Genomic DNA, 22824 nt, shown 5'->3' on the forward strand with positions numbered 1-22824 from the left:
TAAGGGCCCACCAGTAACCAACTCCAGGCTCCACTCTTCACCTACATACAAAAGAGACATTATCCTCAGCCACACATTTATATAACAATGAGCTGGGCAGATTGATAAATGCATAAGATGCAGCCTCTGTCTTTACACAGTGACTCCAGTGTATTGTGCCAAGTACTGCTCATATATGAGGGTGGTGGCCCACCGGAGGATTCTCCTGCTCTCCTGTGGGCCGGTCCACACCTGCGCAGACCAGTCACATCGCAAGGCATTGTGCAATGTGCACAGCTCAGGCGGCCGCCTGCTTCCAGGCCATAGTCCCTATGTGACAACTGCAATGTGAGGTTACACACCACTACAAATAGCAGGAGCCGTCATATTCTATACAATTGGATGCAGTGTTAATGAAAACCTATGAGAGAAGGCAGTAAGCAATGCCAAGACCATGGGGATGCACCTACACAATTGGTCACAATTTGACAAAACACAGCTTCCACTTTGCAGCATCTGGGGCTACAGCTTTACGGCACGTTGAAAGTTGCAGGAAACGAGGCACTGTGCTGCCGTGCCCTGAGGTGGGGTGGCGCAGGTCACGTGACGTGTGAACGTTAGGGGTGCATTGTGCCACAGAGAGAAACGCAAAATGAGACAATTTCAAGCATGGGCCATGATAGATTTAGCAGGAAGTAGAACTACAAGTACCGGCATGCATTGCGTCTAGGCGGCAGTGGCACCAGGACTTCCTGACGTTTCTAAAGAGGCGTGGCCACTGCGGGATATCCTGAACTGCCATTTTGTTTTCCTTCATTTGCTCAAGGGTACAGTGAGGTGGTGACATGTTTCCTCTGGCGAGGTCCGCGCTGTCCTTGGCCGGTAAGATGCTCGCTCCCGCCTGTGTCCTGTGGGGTGAGACCGCTGCGGGCGGTCACTGCGCTCATTGTTGTGGAGCGGCAGTCCTCTCAGCGTTATGGTGACACAGATCGGACGTGCCGACTGTGTTTGGTACCTAGACATGGCTGCACTGTGTAGGAATCTCCCCTGCAGAGCAATGTCGGGCTGCACTGTGTAGGAATCTCCCCTGCAGAGCAATGTCGGGCTGCACTGTGTAGGAATCTCCCCTGCAGAGCAATGTCGGGCTGCACTGTGTAGGAATCTCCCCTGCAGGGCAATGTCGGGCTGCACTGTGTAGGAATCTCCCCTGCAGAGCAATGTCGGGCTGCACTGTGTAGGAATCTCCCCTGCAGAGCAATGTCAGGCTGCACTGTGTAGGAATCTCCCCTGCAGAGCAATGTCAGGCTGCACTGTGTAGGAATCTCCCCTGCAGAGCAATGTCGGGCTGCACTGTGTAGGAATCTCCCCTGCGGAGCAATGTCGGGCTGCACTGTGTAGGAATCTCCCCTGCAGAGCAATGTCGGGCTGCACTGTGTAGGAATCTCCCCTGCAGAGCAATGTCGGGCTGCACTGTGTAGGAATCTCCCCTGCAGAGCAATGTCAGGCTGCACTGTGTAGGAATCTCCCCTGCAGAGCAATGTCGGGCTGCACTGTGTAGGAATCTCCCCTGCAGAGCAATGTCGGGCTGCACTGTGTAGGAATCTCCCCTGCAGAGCAATGTCAGGCTGCACTGTGTAGGAATCTCCCCTGCAGAGCAATGTCGGGCTGCACTGTGTAGGAATCTCCCCTGCAGAGCAATGTCGGGCTGCACTGTGTAGGAATCTCCCCTGCAGAGCAATGTCGGGCTGCACTGTGTAGGAATCTCCCCTGCAGAGCAATGTCGGGCTGCACTGTGTAGGAATCTCCCCTGCAGAGCAATGTCGGGCTGCACTGTGTAGGAATCTCCCCTGCAGAGCAATGTCGGGCTGCACTGTGTAGGAATCTCCCCTGCAGAGCAATGTCAGGCTGCACTGTGTAGGAATCTCCCCTGCAGAGCAATGTCGGGCTGCACTGTGTAGGAATCTCCCCTGCAGAGCAATGTCAGGCTGCACTGTGTAGGAATCTCCCCTGCAGAGCAATGTCAGGCTGCACTGTGTAGGAATCTCCCCTGCAGAGCAATGTCGGGCTGCACTGTGTAGGAATCTCCCCTGCGGAGCAATGTCAGGCTGCACTGTGTAGGAATCTCCCCTGCGGAGCAATGTCAGGCTGCACTGTGTAGGAATCTCCCCTGCGGAGCAATGTCAGGCTGCACTGTGTAGGAATCTCCCCTGCAGAGCAATGTCAGGCTGCAGTGTGTAGGAATCTCCCCTGCAGAGCAATGTGATATAGGGGGTCTCCCCTGCGCATCAGCGTCATGTACGGGGGTCTGAGGTGTATCCTCTGCGGGGTCCGGCTTGCAGACATACAGGGCTCTGCGTGGAGCGCTAGGTCAGGGTTTTATTGCAATCCCCAAATAAGGCTCCTTTCACACTAGCGTCGGAATCTCCCCGTCGCAATGCGTCGGGGAGAGATTCAGACGCTAGCGTTTAACGCACTGCACAACGGAGGCAGCGGATGCATTTTTCCGGCGCATCCACTGCCCCATTGTAAGGTGCGGGGAGGTGGGGGCGGAGTTCCGGCCGTGCATGCGCGGTCGGAAAAAGCGGTCCGTCAGGAGAAAAAAAACGTTACATGTAGCGTTTTTTTCTCCCGACGGTCCGCAAAAGCACAACGCATCCGTCGCTCGACGGATGCGACGTGTGGCAATCCGTCGCTAATGCGTCGTCAATGCAAGTCTATGGGGAAAAAACGCATCCTGCAAGCACTTTTGCAGGATGCGTTTTTTCTGCAAAACGACGCATTGTGACGGATTGCAGAAAACGCTAGTGTGAAAGTAGCCTAAAGCTGTTTTCTGATTCTAACCCCGACAGCCATTCATTGGAGTGAAGCCGGCAGTGGCCCCTCCAGTATTTCTCTTCTTCTTCTTCAGAGAAGCACTTGGTTATAAAGTGGCACAGTGTCCACGGTGACCCCGCTGGCTTCGTTGTGAGGTGGCTCCGTCGTGATACAGTATTTGGGGGCATTTTGCCACAAAGCCTGGTGTAGTGCTCAGCAGAGCCCTGTGTGTGAGCGGAGCGTCACGTCCTCCTTGTACCCTGTGTGCAGGGCGTGCTCTCTAGTGATCCAGCAGTAGGTGTGGGCCCGTACTGGGCTGTCGGGCCCTGTCACCGTGGCGTCCAATGTGCCCTCTGTTGCCCTTCTGGCCTCCTGTATGGCAGACCACTACAGACAAGGTGTGCAGGTATATTCCATGGCAGCCGGTCTGATCACGGCGTTCTATAATGCTGGACGTGGAGCACCTTGTGCAGCCACATGTGACCCTCCATTGTCCATCGTAGTCCAGGTGACTGGGGTCTTATTTCGACCTGCAGGGTGCAGCCGCACATTGGGAACCAGGTAGTTTTGTGGGACGCAGTGCAGCCCCTCTCACCTACTTTACACTGTGACTTAGCAGCCCCATACTGTGATATTTGGCCCTATAACCTGTATCACGGCCAAAGTTGTGTCGTCTCAGCTTAGACTTTTCTTTGGTTGCTATGGACAATACCCCCCTGCTTTGACCTCCACAGTAGTCGCCAGTCCTAATGTGTGTAACTGGTCTGTGTGCCCTTGTGACTGCGGGCTGGTGTACTTACTTGTCTATTATTGATTGTTGTATCATTGAACTGCAGCAGGCCTAGTGCTGGGCTCATCCAGAGCCCTGTACAGCAGGCAGATCACGTTGTCTGACTCTCCTGCTGTATCACTTTCACTAGCCCTCTAGTGCTGTGGATTATAAAAATCATCGTTCTTTTTTTTTTTTTTTTTTCTCCAGGCTTATGAGCTGGGCCCAAATAGTTTCTCAGGCACTGACTGCAGTATTTTTTATTATGTTTGGTTATATAGCACCATCATATTCTGCAGCGCTGTACAGACATCACATCACTGTCCCCATCGTCACTCACAATCTAATTTCCCCATTATCATTAGACTGTAGGGGGAAACCCACACATATGGGGAGAACCCAGGACCTCAGCGCTGCCAATCAGTAGTGCTAAAACTGAGCCGCTGTGCTACTTACCTGGCTGTTCAATCTGCGTGGAAATCCTGACCAACATGGCCTGAGAACACTTCTCACCAGATGGAATCTCTTCATTCTTTGTATGTTGTACAGGAAAGATAGAGATCTTTGTACCTTGTTAGCCAGTAGATAGAAACATATTTAGAATTGAGCCACTGAGGACTCTCAATTCTAAATATTTTAGTATTTTGTAGTGATTTTTAATATGCGTAATCGTAGTTGTGGAAAGCATCAGGTGTTGCACCCAGCGTGCGGCCTTCATCCACTATACTCCAATGTCGGGTGCCCTTACCTCTGGGGATGATATGGTGCTGATAATCCGTTTTGTGTCTTGCAGCCCGTGGCGTGCAGAGATCGGTCTCCAGGCAGACACATAGCAGAGCGGCTCCTGACTTTCATGACAAGTATGGAAACCTCATTCTGGCATCTGGAGCCGTGTTCTGTGTGTCCATCTGGGGATATGTAAGTATTGTGCACAGGGCTGTCCCTCCCTTTACAGGGGAGCTCACTCGTTCATCAGCTTCATATAACCGCGGGTGCAGCAGTGCTTGAGTTTTCACCTTCATCTAGTTTTTGCTAATGTTCAGAGCTATATAATGTATCGCTGAAGAATAAAGCTTTCCGCTTGCTGAAGTGCCAGGCAGTCTGCCCTTATTGTTCCTTCATGTTCGGGCAGGACACAGCATTTTGGGGGAACTCCCTCATCCTCTGAAGATGCCGAGGGGGGATTGTAAGAAACTTTAGCCTGCAAAGTAATCTATGTACAGTGGGGAAAATATATATTTGATCCACTGACTATTTACCAAGTTTTCCCATCTACAAAGAATGGAGAGGTCTTTTTTTTTTTTTAATTGTAGGTACACTTCACCTGTGAGAGACAGAATATTAAATAAAAAAACAAAATCATTGTCTGATTTTTACATACTTGAAGCGTGATTGGATGGGGGTCATGCACCGTGAGATCTTGGCCAGCAAACTCCTTCCCTTAGTAAGAACATTGAAGATGCGTCATGGCTGGGTCTTCCAGAATGAAAATGACCCAAAACACACAGCCAGGACAACCAAGGAGTGGCTCTGTAATAATTATTTCAAGGTACTGGAGTGGCCTAGCCAGTCTCCAAACCCGAACCCAATAGAAAATCTTTGGACGGAGCCGAAACTCAATGTTGCCCAGCGACAGACCAGAAACTGGAAAGATCTGGAGAAGATCTGTATGGAGGAGTGGGCCAAAATCCCTGCTGCAGTGTGTGCAAACTTGGTCAACAACAGTAATTTGGTAACTGTACCAAATATTAAGTTCTGTTTTTCTACTGTATCAAATACTTATTTCATGCAATAAAATACAAATTAACTATGTAAAAATCCTACAATGTGACTTTTCTGGATTTTGTTTTTAGATTCTGTCTCTCACAGGTGAAGTGTACCTACGATAAAAATTACAAACCTCTCCATTCTTTGTAGATGGGAAAACTTGTAAAATCGGCAGTGTATCAAATACTTATTTTCCCCGTTGTATCTTTGAATATTTATTTGCACAAAAAGATATGTGGCAAAGTTGAACAGTAAAATAGTTACATGTTTTCTGTATTATTGCCTTATGATTTCTCTATTAAAGGGGTTGTCCGGCCTTAGGCTGCAAGACAAATATGCATACTCCTGATCACATTCAGACTAGACATGTCGGGCTTGGCACAATACACTTGCATATACATATACAACATGGATCTCATAGTTGTGGTCATGCTTCTGCTGCTCTTGAGTGACGGCGGCAATGCCGGGTATTAACATGCGAGACTCGGCCGTATTTCTCGCATGTGATCCCGGCCTTAGAATGAGGTAACAGCTCTACACAGTTGATTACATGGGACAACAGGACTGGTTCTCACAGCTCACCTGCTCCCCCTCCATTCATAATGAGCCATGTACACACTCATTAGATGCTCCAAAACACAAAATAGGGTCAAGGTCTGTCCAGTTCAAAAATTGCAAGATTTTTTTATTTTATTTTTTTGTTATTAAACTAGATTTTGATGTGTAAAAACAAAACATGCCATTTATCACAAAAACTGAATTTAAACAATAAATCAAGTTTCTCAGATGGGTAATAAAATTGCCTTCCTAGTTGCGCAGCCAGGGATGGGGCGACGTGATGTGGTGCGCAACTATGCTTTATTGGAAATAACATGTTTGATACACGATCTATTTGAGCGTTCTGTATGAATGAAACCAATAAGTGAGGCATCTGTCATGTGTTGCAAGAACTTTGTACCCTGTAACCTGGGAAATCCTCATTTTCATAATTCAGTTGCTTTTATTGGTGTTGTACTTTCACGTCATGCCTTATCTGACTGTGGTAACACTGTAGATACATATAATCATGGAAAGGAAAGGCATACATTGAAGCCCTAAAACTGCCTCCTTATCTTCCTATTTAATGCAGAGTTCTAGATTTAATGTTTTCCATTACTTGGTGCTCATTGACTGTCTGTTCCTATTTCAGGTGATAACGCAAACTGGAATTTGTTGGAATCTGTCTCCGGTGGGTAAAGTTACCCCAAAGGAATGGAGGGACCAATAGAACAGACACCACTGTCTTAGACCTACCTCCCCTACTTTTATCAAGTGTATGCTTTGTATATACCTTATATGCAACCTCATTGTCCCTTATAGGGCGAGGAGGTTTCTGCTGTAATAAAAATGGAACAAAATGACCATGGAAGAGTGTATTTTGTTTTTTCCCCCCCCCTCCCTTGCATCAGCAGTGTATTGCAAGTGCCTATTATGTTGTTATATTCTCTATTCATGCACATGTTCCCCAAAAATGAACAGATGCCCAAATGGTGTAACACCTCCATTGATCAGCCTTTAGCACGGTGCAGATGTGCATTGCTCCTTCCAGCCTTCCCATCACGCATTCTAGATTTCTGTTCTATAGATAACAGTACCAGCATTGAGACTTCTTCCTAAACCAATCCCAGGCGGTATCTTAACACTTTTGAGGCCGAGCCTGATTCGTCAATCCACAGTGCTTAGCTTCTTGAATTTATCATTGAGAGAACCTGTCAACACAATTTTGTAATGTAAAGACATGACTGTAATGGCGCGTGCTTTAAGGCCACGTTCACATGTTCAGTATTTGGTTAGTTTGCATCAGTATTTAGAAGCCAAAACCAGGAGAGGGTGAAAAATGCAGAAGTGGCGACTTGTTTATTATACTCTCTCTGATTTATGGATTACAAATACTGAGGTAAAATGCTCAACTTGTGGATGTGGCCAAATACTGATTAGATTGACATTTTAAGTGAAGAAAATGCCATTGTTCTAATTAAATAACTATTTGCCTTCTAATTTTATTTTGGTGCACAGAGGCTGGACTGTACAGGGGGTCTGCTCCCTCTGATTCCCCAACCCTTCCGCCTGCATCCAGTCTGTGAATGACAGCTCAGATTTAGGACAAATCACAGTTGAATGCACCTTGAGGGAGGAGTGGCATTGGATACATGGCTTTCAGCATGATTTTATTTAGATCCCAATAGTCTACATATGGTATCAGAGACAATGACAAAAAAGATGATCAAAAGGCCAAATATTACTAATAAAATCACAATTTTTATTGAAAAACATTATAAAAACATACAGCAAAGGTGCACAGAGAGAGACGAACCACTCCAAAAATCACATTCACCCATATACACGCACAACCACGGAAAATAGAGTAATGTCCAAATCTATCTGCTATGTCCTAGGAAACAGCTATTATTATAAATAATCTATATAGTCGTCCTCATAATAGGACACTCCACATACACCTATAATGGGCAGGACATAGGTCCCAAAGTATGTGCTACCTATATGTAAAGCTCTATCACATCTCCCGGGCATAGATACATCCACCGCACAAATAGAAAATGGTACCCGACCAAGAGGCTACATATTATAAACAGCCATGCACATAATTACCTTGGTATGGTAGTGGGGGATGTGACTCTAACACCCGTAGCCGCGCGTGCGCCCCGACGCACGTTTCGGTCTCCTTTTTCAATTCCTTTGTTGTAGTTTACATGGTATATATATCTATTTTTATATATTGAGTATATCTATGAAATTCTAAAGATTGTTCTGATTACCATGTTGATGTGTCATATTTATCTGTATATATGGTATCAGAGGCCTATCTTTTTAATGAAGAAAAAGCCTGTATCGGCCGGGGTGAAGGTTTCTAGATGAATCCCCTATCCAGTTTCTTGTTGGTATAGGCTTATAATCAGGGCTGTGGAGTCGGTAAGCCAAACCTCCGACTCCTCAATTTCCAAGACACAGACTCAACCAAAAAGGACTCCAACTCCACAGCCCTGCTTACATTCTCTCCATCTCAGAGAAATCGAGGATAAAATCTTTGTTTGGATGGTTCCATACCTGGAAGGAGGTGAATGGACCATTTATATGGCCAATGAGGAGGTAGCGTGTTGGCCATCTGCTTGGAGAAGACCTCTGCAAAGTCCTGGAAAGAGGCAGGTAAAAGAGGCTGTGGATGTAGAACAGAGATTCAGAGAAGGTGTGGAGGTACAGCTTTGAGGCCGTTATGAAAACATGATGATCCCCGGTGGGCGATCTGGTTGGACAACAAGTCCACGACCGGTATTATGTCGCTATTCACAGATCGGCTTCACAGCCATCCGCCAACGAACTTTGGAAGTCTTTTGTCCAATGAAAATTATGTAAAATTCTCTGCTGCTCCAGAGTCAATGAACACTTTTCCTAAGAATACAGAGAAACGGACAAGAACACTAGCGATCTTTCTTCGCCACAATATAAACAGTTCTCATGTAAGGAAATAGGATATTTTGGCCAAAGAAACTTTTCTGGCCAATCTGCATTGATTCCTGTACTGTCGCTATGTAAGGAGATGACAGATGCTAAACTCAAAGCTTTCTCTTTTGACCATTCTTTAAAATATTAAGGGTTTTCTAAGTACATTTCATTTAATAGCTCTTGGAATAATAGGTTCCACAACTGGATGTTTAAAAAATAAAAATGTTCCTCTGCTAAGAATCTTATAAATGTGCCCGTACTGTATGATGGCGATGTAAGACCATGCAGAGCTGCTCCAGTTTCTGGCTAGGGGAGGATGCACAAGCGAGACGGACAAAGCAGCACAGTCTCACAGCTATTTGTGTGAGGGAACACATTTCCTTGGCTGTTTTATCACAGGAGTGATTTCCTTTGGCCATTTCACCAGTCCTGTGAGCTCATCATACAGTATATCAAGTCAGTGAAATTCAAGCTCAGCAGCTGATGGACCTCCTACGTCAATGGCTTTATTTAGGATCAGTTCAATAGGCTGGAGATACCGCAGAAACAAATGCTCCTGTGATAAACCAGGCAGGGAAATGTTATCTCAGAAAGTAGTAGCTGCGAGCCTATGCGGTTTCATATGTATATTTACTTATGGTAAGTTACCTATGCTTCCTCCCTTGCCCAGGTGTGGTATGTGACAACCATGAAGCAGAGCATGGTCAGGGACAGCATATAGTGACTTTTTTTTTTTCTTTATTTCATAAGATTCTCAGCACAAGAACATTTTCTTTTTAACGCATCCAATTGTGGAATGTATTCCTATTCCAATATCTATTGCTTAAAATGTACTTCACTCATGGGACAAATCCTTTAACGGGAATCTTTCACCATGAAAATGCAGTCCAATCTGTAAGCATCATGTTATAAAGCTTAGAAGAGTAGATTGATTATTTATATATATATATATATATATATATATATATATATATATATATATATATATATATATATATATATATATATACCATAGTTTTGTGAGAAAAGATTCAGTATAACTGCTCTTTCAGGACCACTCACAGGTCCGAAAATCCCTATCGGTGACCGCTTTCTTTGTATAAGTTAGAATACAGAGATGTCAGTTAACGATAGAACCGCTTAGAGCAGAGGATTAAATGATTTAAAGGGAACCTGTCAGCAGGCTGTGCACAGTAACCTGCAATGTCAGGTCGCCGCCGTTATACTGATTGATACCTTGGTGATGAAATCCGTCTTGTGGTTATTGTTTAATCTTTATTTTCGGTTAATGAAATTCTGGTGCTCCAGGGTGGCTTGTCTGTAGGTTACTGTGCACAATCCTGCCGACAGGTTCGCATTACTGCACAAGTTTTACTGAATCTTTTCTCACAAAACTATTGACCATTCTGCTCTGCTCACCCCTGCTTATAACTGGGGCTGCATGTTCATGGTGACCAGTTCCATTTAAGACTGATGACGATTGGATTTCCATAGCCACCCAATCTGTTTTATATCCCCACAGGATGGCTCGCCGGGCACAGGATGGCTCGCATGGCACAGGATGGCTCGCCGGGCTGCTGGTCCTGCTGTGGCTGCCTAGCCTGCTCTGGTATCTGCTGATCTTGGATGTCAGGTCCGGCTTCTCACAGTGTCCTCCTGCTTCTTTACTGGTCCTTCTGCCATGGCTTGCTGTCCGGTGAATTCCTGCATACAATTAGCTGGGATTTCACCTGGTTGCCCAGTGGGTACTCGGGCAGGGTAGATGGGCAGGGAGTGCTGTTTCCTTGTAGCTGCTTGCATGCCCAGCCAATAAACACTCCAAAACTTGTTTTGTTGTGACTTACTGCAACCCCTTTCCATCTCAGTCAATTTTCACCTTTGTGCTTTTTTTTCTACTTTAGCTTTATGGGTCAAACATTTTTTATTTTTTCAGAATGGCGGCCCTGGGCTCCCATTTGTTTAGAGATTAGCAGTAGAGATCGAAGCCTCGCTCCGGACACTGCCGTGATAGCCGGATGCTGGCTAAATATTGCAGCGTGTAGTATCTGCCAGGCACGGTGTGCAGACTCAACTCCTGAGCCTGCTCCATCCAGCAGACGCAACGTGCTCTGTATGTTTACAGCGGATGTCAGATAAGAGAAGCATTTTCTCGCAGCATTTATTGGGTAGGCTGAGTCCTGGCTATAGCTTCTGCCACTAGGAGATGGACACAAAGTAGAAAGTTTCTATGCTAGCGTGGAGAAGCAATAACTTGTGAAATTAACAAAATGACCAAATAAGCATAAACGAACCTGAGGAACTGCTTGTATAGAACAGTCAATGTTTGGAGATAAAAGGTATGGCATTGGGTGGCTGACTAGAGTATATTTCTTGCATGGCTGCTAAAGGATGCACCAAATTAATAACTAGTGTTGAGCATTCCGATACCGCAAGTATCGGGTATCGGCCGATATTTGCGGTATCGGAATTCCGATACCGAATTCCGATACTTCCCGCGTATCGGATACCGGAATCGGAAATTCCCAGAATTCAAACTGAACGCAGCAGCCAATGAGGAATGATTGGAAGTGTGGGCACATCCTGTTTAGCATGGTGGGCATGTAAGTACTGGCAAGGCTGTGATTGGCTGCTGAAATGATGTCACTCTGCACTATAAAAAACGCTGCCGCCATTTTGCGCTCACTCTGCTGTGATTTCAGTTAGGGACAGGACGCTGTGTTCTAACTGAGGGCCAGTCGAGCTAGCTAATTGCTTTATTTTCCTTTCCAAAGGCTAATTTAGCAAAACGCTGTGTGTTCTTCACTGTTCACCTTGCTCTTGCCTTGCAGCGCTGTTTTAACAGCGTTCTGCAAGGTCTCTGTGTGTGTGTGTGTGCAGCCATATACCCGGTTGTATTCAGCTCAGGGGGGGTTCACACTGCCTCACACAGTTGTCCTTTTTTGCTCTTAGTGCAGCCTGCTGCACATTTTTTCTCAAATTTCCTATTAGTGTTTTTCCACCAGTCTCCAGCTCTATTGTGGAAAAACACTACATAGGATAACCTAGAGGGGGGTTTTTGGGCCTTGCAGCGCCGTTTACGGCTGTCTGCACGGTCTCCGTGTGAGCCCAGCTCGCCCTGTAGTCTGTGTGCAGCCATAGCCGGTTGGATTCAGCTCAGGGTTCGTTACTGGCTCATACCTTGAGAAAAATTTTCCTTTTTTTCAAATAGTGCAGCCTGTTTAAAATTTGAAAAAAAAAAATTCCTATTAGTGTCTTTCCACTCGTATCCAGCTAAATAGTGGAAAAACACTATATAGGATAACCTAGAGGAGGGTTTTTTGGCCTTGCAGCGCCGTTTACGGCTGCCTGCACGGTCTCCGTGTGAGCCCAGCTCGCCCTGTAGTCTGTGTGCAGCCATAGCCGGTTGGATTCAGCTCAGGGTTCGTTACTGGCTCATACCTAGAGAAAAATTTTACTTTTTTTCAAATAGTGCAGCCTGTTTAAAATTTGAAAAACAATTATTCCTATTAGTGTCTTTCCACTCGTATCCAGCTAAATAGTGGAAAAACACTATATAGGATAACCTAGAGGAGGGTTTTTTGGCCTTGCAGCGCCGTTTACGGCTGTCTGCACGGTCTCTGTGTGAGCGCAGCTCGCCCTGTAGTCTGTGTGCAGCCATAGCCGGTTGGATTCAGCTCAGGGTGCGTTACTGCCTCATACCTTGAAAAACAATTTCCTTTTTTTCAAATAGTGCAGCCAGTTTAAAATTTGAAAAAAAAAAATCCTATTAGTGTCTTTCCACTCGTATCCAGCTAAATAGTGGAAAAACACTATATAGGATAACCTAGAGGAGGTTTTTTTGGCCTTGCAGCGCCGTTTACGGCTGTCTGCACGGTCTCCGTGTGAGCCCAGCTCGCCCTGTAGTCTGTGTGCAGCCATAGCCGGTTGGATTCAGCTCAGGGTTCGTTACTGCCTCATACCTTGAGAAAAATTTTACTTTTTTTCAAATAGTGCAGCCTGTTTAAAATTTGAAAAAAAAAATTCCTATTAGTGTCTTTCCACTCGTATCCAGCTAAATAGTGGAAAAACACTATATAGGATAACCTAGAGGAGGGTTTGTTGGCCTTGCAGCGCCGTTTAAGGCTGTCTGCACGGTCTCTGTGTGAGCGCAGCTCGCCCTGTAGTCTGTGTGCAGCCATAGCCGGTTGGATTCAGCTCCGGGTGCGTTACTGCCTCATACCTTGAAAAACAATTTCCTTTTTTTCAAATAGTGCAGCCAGTTTAAAATTTGAAAAAAAAAATTCCTATTAGTGTCTTTCCACTCGTATCCAGCTAAATAGTGGAAAAACACTATATAGGATAACCGAGAGGAGGGTTTTTTGGCCTTGCAGCGCCGTTTACGGCTGTCTACACGGTCTCCGTGTGATTTAAACTAGCTCTGTAGCCCGATCTGCACCAAAAAAAAAGTTAAGTTCACCAAACACAACTTAACACTTGTGTAGGCCACATTTGAAAAATAATAAAGTTTAGTCCACAGTTTACAACATTAGTGTTTCTTACACCTGTTAGGAGGAGCATTTCAGGAATAAGCACACTAAGGCCTTAGTACTTTTCTGCTTATCTTTATCTGTCAACCAAGATGAAGAGGGCAGGGAGTAAGGCACTTGGGCGTGGGCGCGGAGCAGGGAGAGGACGTGGTGATTCTGTGCCTGCTGCGGGCGCCGGTGACTCGTCGTCACTCAGTTTCAGCAGGGAACAGTCCTTCATGCGCAGCTTTGTCGGAGAGCGCCGTGCACCGCTGCTACGTGAAGACCAAATTGAAGCCGTTGTCGGGTGGATGGCAGCTAACACCTCGGCATCGACTTCAGTTAGTGCCACATCCTCTCAGGCACAGAGCACTGGAGAGCAGCCATCTGTCTCTTCACCACCTGCCAAATTGGCCAGGCAGTCAGAGAGCCCAGGACAGGAGCCGTCTCTACTTCTGTTCTCTGAATCTCTTGGCTTGGAAACAGGGGGCCAGCCAAGCAGCATTGGAGAAATGGAAGAAGAGGCAGTGTGCAGTGATGCCCAAAAGCTTTATCTCTCTGACTCTGAAGAGGCAGGTGGGCCAGTGCCTCCGGTGACCACAGCGCAGTACGCATCTGATGATGAAACTCAGGTGCCGCTTTCTGATGCGTACTGTGCTGCCGAGACTACCCAGGAGGAGCAGTTGGTGGCAGAGGGTAGTGGAGATGATGAGGTCCTTGACCCATCGTGGCGTGAGGAACAGGAAAGTGGTGGGAGCAGCTCTGAGGAAGAGCTTCCCCTTACGGGCCAAAGAGGGAGAGGAAGGGGGAAGACTGCGGAGCCTGTAGCCTCCACTTTGGCACCCGTTAGGAGCCTGTCTCTTTCCAAAGCCAAAAAGGGCGCTCCCAAGACTTGCAGTGCCTGGTCCTTTTTTGACACAGTTGCAGATGACATTTGTTTTGTCAAATGCAAGCTGTGTCATCAGAAAGTAAAAAGAGAAGTGTCAGCAACCTCAATACCACAAATATGTGGAAACATGTGCGGAACAGGCACGCGGTGGAGTTACAGAAACACAGTGAAGACGTAGGCCAACCAACAGCGGCAGCTACCACCTCTTCATCTCGTGTTGCCTCTTCCTCCACTGTTGTCCAGAGACCTAGTGTAATTCCACCCACAGCACCACCTTCCCAGTCATCCTCACACTCCCAGTCTACTCTACAGCCATCGGTAGTCCAGGCATGGGAGAAAAGGCGGGCATTCTCGGCCAACCACCCCCGAGCACAGGCTCTGAATGCAGGCATTGCCAAACTGTTGTCCCTGGAAATGCTCTCGTTCAGGCTGGTGGAGACTGACAGCTTCCGTGACTTGATGGCATTGGCAGTCCCACAGTACAAGGTGCCCAGCCGCTTTTACTTCAGCAGGCAGGCTGTCCCTGCCCTGCACAGGCATGTTGAGGCAAACATAAAACATGCGCTACTGAACGCCGTCAGTAGCAAGGTCCACCTCACCACCGATGCGTGGACCAGTCAGCATGGACAGGGGCGATGTTTCCCTCACTGCCCATTGGGTTAATGTTGTTGAGCCAGGTACAGATCGTGCGAGTGGCGCAGGACGTGTCCTGCCCACTCCAAGGATTGCAGGAATCCAGTCTGTACGCATCGACTCCTCTTACACCAGTTCCTCGGATTCCTCTTTGCAGGATCCGTCACAGTCCACCTCCACATGGACCCGTGAACGTTTACCTATGACCGACATGAGCACAGCCGTGGCCAAACGTCAGCAGGCCGTCTTGAAACTAGTTTCATTGGGGCATCGAAGCCACACAGCGCAGGAGCTCTGGAATGCCATCAAGCAGGAGAGCGATGTGTGGTTACTGCCAGCGAATCTCCAGCCAGGCATGGTAGTGTGTGACAATGGCCGAAATCTGGTGGCAGCTTTGGCCCTTGGCAACCTCACTCACATCCCATGTCTGGCACATGTGCTCAATTTGGTTGTGCAGAGTTTTCTGAGGGACTATCCGGATCTTGATGCCCTGCTGCACAAGGTCCGCCTAGAGTGTGCTCACTTGCGGCGTTCCAGCTTGGCCAGATCCCGCATTGCTGCTCTGCAGCGCCGATTCCGCCTTCCGGAACACCGCATCATATGTGACCTACCTACCCGGTGGAATTCCACGTTACATATGTTGGAGCGGTTGTGTGAGCAGCAGCAAGCAGTTATGGAGTACCAGCTGCATCAGGCGCAAAGAAGTCGCAGTCAGCGCCAATCAGACTTCACAACCACAGAGTGGGCCACTATGAAGGACGTCTGCCAGGTTTTACGTCCTTTTGATTATTCCACGCGGATGGCAAGTGCAGATGATGCACTAGTCAGCATGACTGTCCCCCTTATCTGCCTGCTTCAGCAAACTTTGCAAGGGTTAAGGGATGATGTGGTGGAAGAGGTGGAGGATGAGGAGTCACCTTTTCCATCAGCTTCTGGAGAGTCAGCGCCACGTGGTTCCTCACAAAGGGGTACGCAGGGGCCAATTTGTGAGGAGGATGAGGAGGAGTCAATGGAGGAGGAAGAGCTCCGTCCAGAGGAGGGAGCGACACAATTGTCCAGTGGTCAGTGTGTACAGCGAGGGTGGGGTGATGACGAGCGGGCAGAGATCATGTCTCAAGCAGGGGACAGCGTTTCTGGGCCAGTTGGCACTCTGCAGCACATGGTGGATTTCATGCTGCAGTGCCTGAGAAACGACCGCCGCATCGACCACATTCTCAACATGCCTGATTATTGGGTGTTCACCCTCCTCGATCCTCGCTACCGGGACAACGTCCAAAACCTCATCCCTGCGTTGACCCGGGAGCGTAAATTGCGGGAGTACCACGACACACTGGTGAATTCCATCATCTTCTCCTGTCCAACTGAGAGGAGTGCTGCTAGTGCTTTACAAAGCAGCTCAGTGCGTCGAGGCAGTGGGGGAGGCTCTGCCCAAAGAGGGAGCAGAAGCAGTGCCTCTGCCCAAGGCAAGCCCAGTATGGCACAACTCTGGCACACTTTTGTGTGCCCGCCCCAAATGTCTACACCATCACCGGCGGCTCCAGTCAGCAAGAGGCAACGGTTCCGTCAGATGGTGACAGACTACATGGCTTGCCCTCTTACTGTACTCCCAGACGGCTCTTCCCCGTTCAAGTTTTGGGTCTCTAAGCTGGATACATGGCCAGAGCTAAGCCAGTATGCATTGGAGGTGCTGGCTTGCCCTGCGGCTAGTGTCTTATCGGAACGTGTCTTTAGTGCCGCAGGTGGTGTACTAACAGACCGTCGCATGCGACTATCCTCCGATAACGTTGACCGGCTTACTTTCCTGAAAATGAACCAGGCCTGGATCTCGCAGGAATTTGCCACTCCTCTGCCTGATTAAGTAATTGGGTGTCATCCAGGTCTCCTGCTGTGTTCATCTTTCTACCACCTGAACTGCTATTCCTGGGCTCCAACACCGCCAGTTGCGGCTCAGAAGTGCAGGCTGCACAGTAAAAACATACGACCCAGTGTTATTGGGTTTCAGTAACGTCAGCTGATCCCCAGCTGTGTAGCCGGCAATGTGTCCTGCGACCGCCACGCTGGCACAACAACCTAAATGTAAGGGAACCTGTCCCCCCCCCCCCCCGTCGTTTGTTACTGAAAGAGCCATCTTGTGCAGCAGTAATGCTGCACAAGGAAAAGGTAGCTCTTTTTTTTAGCTCTTTGCACACGCAGAACTTAACACTTATAAAATGTGTTCACTGATACCGTTATACCGTCCCGGAGCTGGGACTTTCCTTCGTAATGTGACGCAGCACAGCCGTCATTCCTACCCCCTTGGTGCCATGCGCTGCCTCCTCAGCGTTGTTTTAAGCTGTCACGGAGCCTGCGCTGTTCTGTTATCCCTTGGGCATGCCCTATTTGCGCTGCCTGTCTTCTGACATAATTTGGTGTCAGGCTGGCTGCGCCTGTGCGGCCGCGCTGCCCGAGATCCCGCCTCGCAGTGTCTTCTGATTGAGTCACACTGCGGGCCTGGGATCCATGGGCATGCGCAGTGCATATCTTCCCCTCGGGCTCTCGCTCATTTCCCTCCGCCTTCTTTAGACTGTGCGCCGTCAGCTGATCCCTAGCATGCCACGGCCGTGACACCGCACAGTCTGAAGAAGAGGGAAGGAGGGGAGTGAGAGTCGAGGTTATGCACTGTGCATGCCCATGGTTCCAAGGCCCGCAGTGGGATTACGTTAGACGAGACTGCGAGGTGGGATCTGGAGCAGCGTGGACGCACAGGCACTGACAGCCTGACACCAAATTATGTCAGAAGACAGGCAGCGCTAATTGGGCATGGCCAAGGGCTAACAGAACAGCGCAGGCTCCGTGACAGCTTAAAACAACGCTGAGGAGGCAGCGCACGGCATCAAGGGGATAGGAATGACAGCTGTGCTGTGTCCCATTACGAAGGAAATTCGCACCTCCGGAACGGTTTAACGGTATAAAGGGACACATTTTTAGTGTTTACTTCGGTGTTTGCAAGGAGCATAATTAAAAGAGCAACCTTTTCCTTTTGCATCCTTAGTGCTGCACAAGATGGCTATTTCAGCTACAAACGTCTTGGGGGGGGGGGGGTTAAAGGTTTCCTTTCAACTTGCTCCAATCAGGCTTCGGCCTACACTCTGTTCCTCTGCTCCTCCTGCTGTCCCTGGGCTCTAACACCGCCAGTTGGTGCCTGGAAGTGCTGTGTGCACAGTCAACAGTCGCTCCTCTGTTATTGGGGTTCAGTAACGTCAGCTGATCCCCAGCTGTGTGTGCGGCAATACCTCCAATCTGCTCCTCCTGCTGTCCCTGGGCTCTAACACCGCCAGTTGGTGCCTGGAAGTGCTGTGTGCACAGTCAACAGTCACTCCTCTGTTATTGGGGTTCAGTAACGTCAGCTGATCCCCAGCTGTGTGTGCGGCAATACCTCCAATCTGCTCCTCCTGCTGTCCCTGGGCTCTAACACCGCCAGTTGGTGCCTGGAAGTGCTGTGTGCACAGTCAACAGTCGCTCCTCTGTTATTGGGGTTCAGTAACGTCAGCTGATCCCCAGCTGTGTATCCGGCAACGTGTCATGCGACCGCCACGCTGGCACAACTAAAATGTAAGGGGACCTGTCCCCCCCCCCCCTAGGCGTTTGTTACTGAAAGAGCCACCATGTGCAGCACTAATACTGCACAAGGGAAAGGTCGCTCTTGAAATTATGCTCCTTGCAAACGCTGAACTACACACTCATGTAATGTGTCCCCTCACACCGTCCAACCGTCCCGGAGGTGGGACTTTCCTTTGTAATGTGACGCAGCACAGCCGTCATTGCTACCCCCTTGGCACCGTGCGCTGCCTCCTTAGCGTTGTTTGATTCCGTCATGGACCCTGCGCTGTTATGTTATCCCTTGGCCATGCACAGTTTGCGCTGCCCGTCCTCTGACATCATTTGTTGTCGTCCTGGCTGCGCCTGTGCGTCCACGCTGCCCGAAATCACACCTCGCAGTGTCGTCTAATGCAGAGGTCCCCAACTCCAGTCCTCAAGGCCCACCAACAGGTCATGTTTTCAGGATTTCCTTTGCATTGCACAGGTGATGCAATTATTACCTGGGCAAGACTAAGGAAATCCTGAAAACATGACATGTTGGTGGGCCTTGAGGACTGGAGTTGGGGACCCCTGGTCTAATGTGATCCCACAGTGGGCCTGGTATCCATGGCCATGCGCAGTGCATATACTAGCCTCTCACTCCCCTTCTTCACGCTTCTTCAGACTAGGCGGCGTCAGCTGATCCCTAATAGCATGCCACGGCCGTGACGCTGCACAGTCTGAAGAAGCAGGAAGGAGGTGAGTGAGAGGCGATGATATGCACTGCGCATGCCCATGGATCCCTGGCCCGCAGTGGGACTACATTAGATGACACTGCAAGGTTGGATCTCGGGCAGCTTGGACGCACAGGCACTGCCAGCCTGACACCTACATGATATCAGAAGACGGGCACCGCTAACTGTGCATGGCCAAGGGATAACATTACAGCGCGGGCTCCGTGACAGAACCAAACAACGTTGAGGAGGTGGCGCCCGGCACCAAGGGGGTTGGAATGACGGCTGTGCTGTGTCACATTACAAAGGAAAGTCCCACTTCCGGGATGGTTTGACGGTGTGAGGGGACACATTATATGAGTGTGTACTTCAGCGTTTGCAAGGAGCATAATTTTCGGAGCCACCATTTTTCATGTGCAGTATTACTGCTGTACAAGATGACTCTTTCAGCAACAAATGCCTGGGGGGGGGGGGGGTTAAAGGTTCCCTTTCAACTTGCTCCACTGCAGGCTTCGGCCTACACTCTGCTCCTCTTTGATTCCCTGGGTTTCAACACTGTCAGTTGCCACCTGGAAGTGTTGTCTACACAGAAAAAACACTAGGTGATGTGTCAGTGGGGTTCAGCACCGCCAGCTGTTCCCCTGCTGTGTAGTTGGCAACGTGTCCAGCACAAGCCACGCTGGCACAACAGAACAAAAGCTGCCACCAGTGCAGGCTTCGGCCTACACTCTGCTCCTCTCCTCCTCCTGCTGACCCTGGGCTCAAACACCGCTAGTTTTTGCCCGGAAGTGCTAGCTGCACAGAGAAAAACACCAGCCAATGTGTTAGTGGGGTTCAGCAACGCCAGCTGTTCCCCTGCTGTGTAGCCGGCAACGTGACCTGCAAACGCCACGCAGGCACATGAACTGAAATTAAAGGGAACCTGGCCCCACCCCCCCAGGTGTTTCTATGTATAACAGCCACCTAGTACAGCAGTACTGCTGCATTTGTACAAGGTGGCTGACTTTTTCTCCTTGCCCACGTGGAACTCAACACGTACAAAATGTGTCTCATTGAGACCATTCCACTGTCCCTGAGGTGTGACTTTCCTTTCTAATGATACGCAGCACCCCCCTTGGTAGGTAGACGGTTTCCCGTCTTTTGTCATCATGGTTAGCTGGCTGCGCCTGTGCATCCGCCCTGCTAGAAACAACGCCCCTCGTTGTCATATTTATTTTGTCAGCGAGGGTGTGGTTTATGGGCACGAGCAGTGCATATGTTCGCCTGTCTTAACTCATCTCCTTCCGCCTTCTTCAGACTGTGCGGCCTCCTGGCCGTGGTAGGCGATAAGGGATCAGCTGAGGCCGCCCAGTCTGGAGCAGGTGTAAGGACATGTGTAAGCGGCAAACCTATTTACTGCACAAGGCCACGAATCCCAGCCACGCAGTGTGATTTTTTGAAAACACACTGTGGGTCTGGGATTCATGTCCATCGCTAACCGCAACGGCCGAAATGAAATGAGGTCAGAAGACAGGAAGCGCTCACAGCGCATGGCCAAGGGATCACAATAGCGCAGACTCCTGTACAGCAAATAACAACGCTCAGGAATCTGCGCCCAGTACCTAGGTGCAAATTTTGACACCTGTGCTGCGTCTCCTTAAAAAGACAAGTCACGCCTCCACAACTGTTTGACAGTATAATGGGCTAAATAGTGTACGTGTTTTAGTCAGCGTGTGCAAGGAGCAAAACAAATAGAGCAACCTTTTACTTGTGCAGCATTAATGCTGCACAAGGTGTGGCTCTTGTACCTTGCAACACCTGAGGGGGGTTAAAGGTAACCTTTGAAATTGGTTCAACTAGGCTTCGGCCTACACTCTGCTCCTCTCCTGCTGACCCTGGGCTCAAACACCGCTAGTTTTTGCCCGGAACTGCTAGCTGCACAGAGAAAAACACCAGTCAATGTGTTAGTGAGGTTCAGCACCGCCAGCTGTTCCCCTGCTGTGTAGTCGGCATCGTGTCCAGCACAAGCCACGCTGGCACAACTGACCAAAAGCTGCCACCAGTGCAGGCTTCGGCCTACACTCTGCTCCTCTCCTGCTGACCCTGGGCTCTAACACCGCCAGTTTTTGCCCGGACATGCGAGCTGCACAGAGAAAAACACCAGTCAATGTGTCAGTGGGGTTCAGCACCGCCAGCTGTTCCCCTGCTGTGTAGCTTGCAACGTGACCTGCAAACGCCACGCAGGCACATGAACTGAAATTGAAGGGAGCCTGCCCCCCACCCCCAGGTGTTTCTATGTAAAACAGCCACCTTGTACAGCAGTACTGCTGCATTTGTACAAGGTGGCTGACTTTTTCTCCTTGCCCACGTGGAACTCAACACGTACAAAATGTGTCTCATTGAGACCATTCCACTGTCCCTGAGGTGTGACTTTCCTTTCTAATGATACGCAGCACCACCCTTGTTAGCGCTGCCCGTCTTTTGACATCATTGGTTAGCTGGCTGCGCCTGTGCGTCTGCCCTGCTCGAAACAACGCCCCTCGGTGTCTTATTTTTTTGAACAGCGAGGGTGTGATTGATGGGCATGTGCAGTGCATATGTTTGCCTGTGTTCACTCATCTCCTTCCGCCTTCTTCAGACTGGGTGTCCTCATGGCCGCGGCAGGCGATAAGGGATCAGATGAGGCCGCCCAGTCTGAAGCAGGTGTAAGGACATGTGTGAGCGTCAAACATATTTACTGAACAAGGCCACGAATCCCAGCCACGCAGTGTGATTTTTTGAAAACACACTGTGGGTCTGGGATTCATGTCCATCGCTAACCGTAATGGCCGACATTAAATGAGGTCAGAAGACAGGAAGCGCTCACAGCGCATGGCCAAGGGATCCCAATAGCGCAGACTCCTGTACAGCAAATAACAACGCTCAGGAATCTGCGCACAGCAGCTAGGTGTAAATTTTGACACCTGTGCTGCATCTCCTTAAAAAGACTAGTAGTCACGCCTCCACTACTGTTTGACAGTATAATGGGCTAAATAGTGTACGTGTTTTATTCAGCGTGTGCAAGGAGCAAAATTAAATAGAGCAACCTTTGACTTGTGCATCATTAATGCTGTTCAAGGTGTGGCTCTTGTACCTTGCAACACCTGAGGGGGGGGTTAAAGGTAACCTTTGAAATTGGTTCAACTAGGCTTCGGCCTACACTCTGCTCCTCTCCTCCTCCTGCTGACCCTGGGCTCAAACAACGCCAGTTTCTGCCCGGACATGCTAGCTGCACAGAGAAAAACACCAGCCAATGTGTTAGTGGGGTTCAGCACCGCCAGCTGTTCCCCTGCTGTGTAGTCGGCATCGTGTCCAGCACAAGCCACGCTGGCACAACTGACCAAAAGCTGCCACCAGTGCAGGCTTCGGCCTACACTTTGCTCCTCTCCTCCTCCTGCTGACCCTGGGCTCAAACAACGCCAGTTTCTGCCCGGACATGCTAGCTGCACAGAGATAAACACCAGCCAATGTGTTAGTGGGGTTCAGCACCGCCAGCTGTTCCCCTGCTGTGTAGTCGGCATCGTGTCCAGCACAAGCCACGCTGGCACAACTGACCAAAAGCTGCCACCAGTGCAGGCTTCGGCCTACACTTTGCTCCTCTCCTCCTCCTGCTGACCCTGGGCTCAAACAACGCCAGTTTCTGCCCGGACATGCTAG

The 22824-nt window shown here is 49.1% G+C and overlaps 1 protein-coding gene across 1 annotated transcript; it reads left to right on the plus strand.

The window, feature by feature from the left end:
- The first annotated feature begins 705 nt into the window (after positions 1-705).
- On the plus strand, positions 706-6729 carry COX7B (cytochrome c oxidase subunit 7B). Its single transcript, XM_069747243.1, has 3 exons — positions 706-861; positions 4356-4480; positions 6519-6729. The coding sequence occupies exons 1-3, from the start codon at positions 825-827 to the stop codon at positions 6594-6596; spliced, it is 240 nt and encodes a 79-aa protein (XP_069603344.1). The 5' UTR covers positions 706-824; the 3' UTR covers positions 6597-6729.
- The last annotated feature ends 16095 nt before the right edge of the window (positions 6730-22824 follow it).

The sequence above is a fragment of the Ranitomeya imitator genome, chromosome 2, assembly GCF_032444005.1.
Source record: "Ranitomeya imitator isolate aRanImi1 chromosome 2, aRanImi1.pri, whole genome shotgun sequence".
Lineage (NCBI taxonomy): Eukaryota > Metazoa > Chordata > Amphibia > Anura > Dendrobatidae > Ranitomeya > Ranitomeya imitator.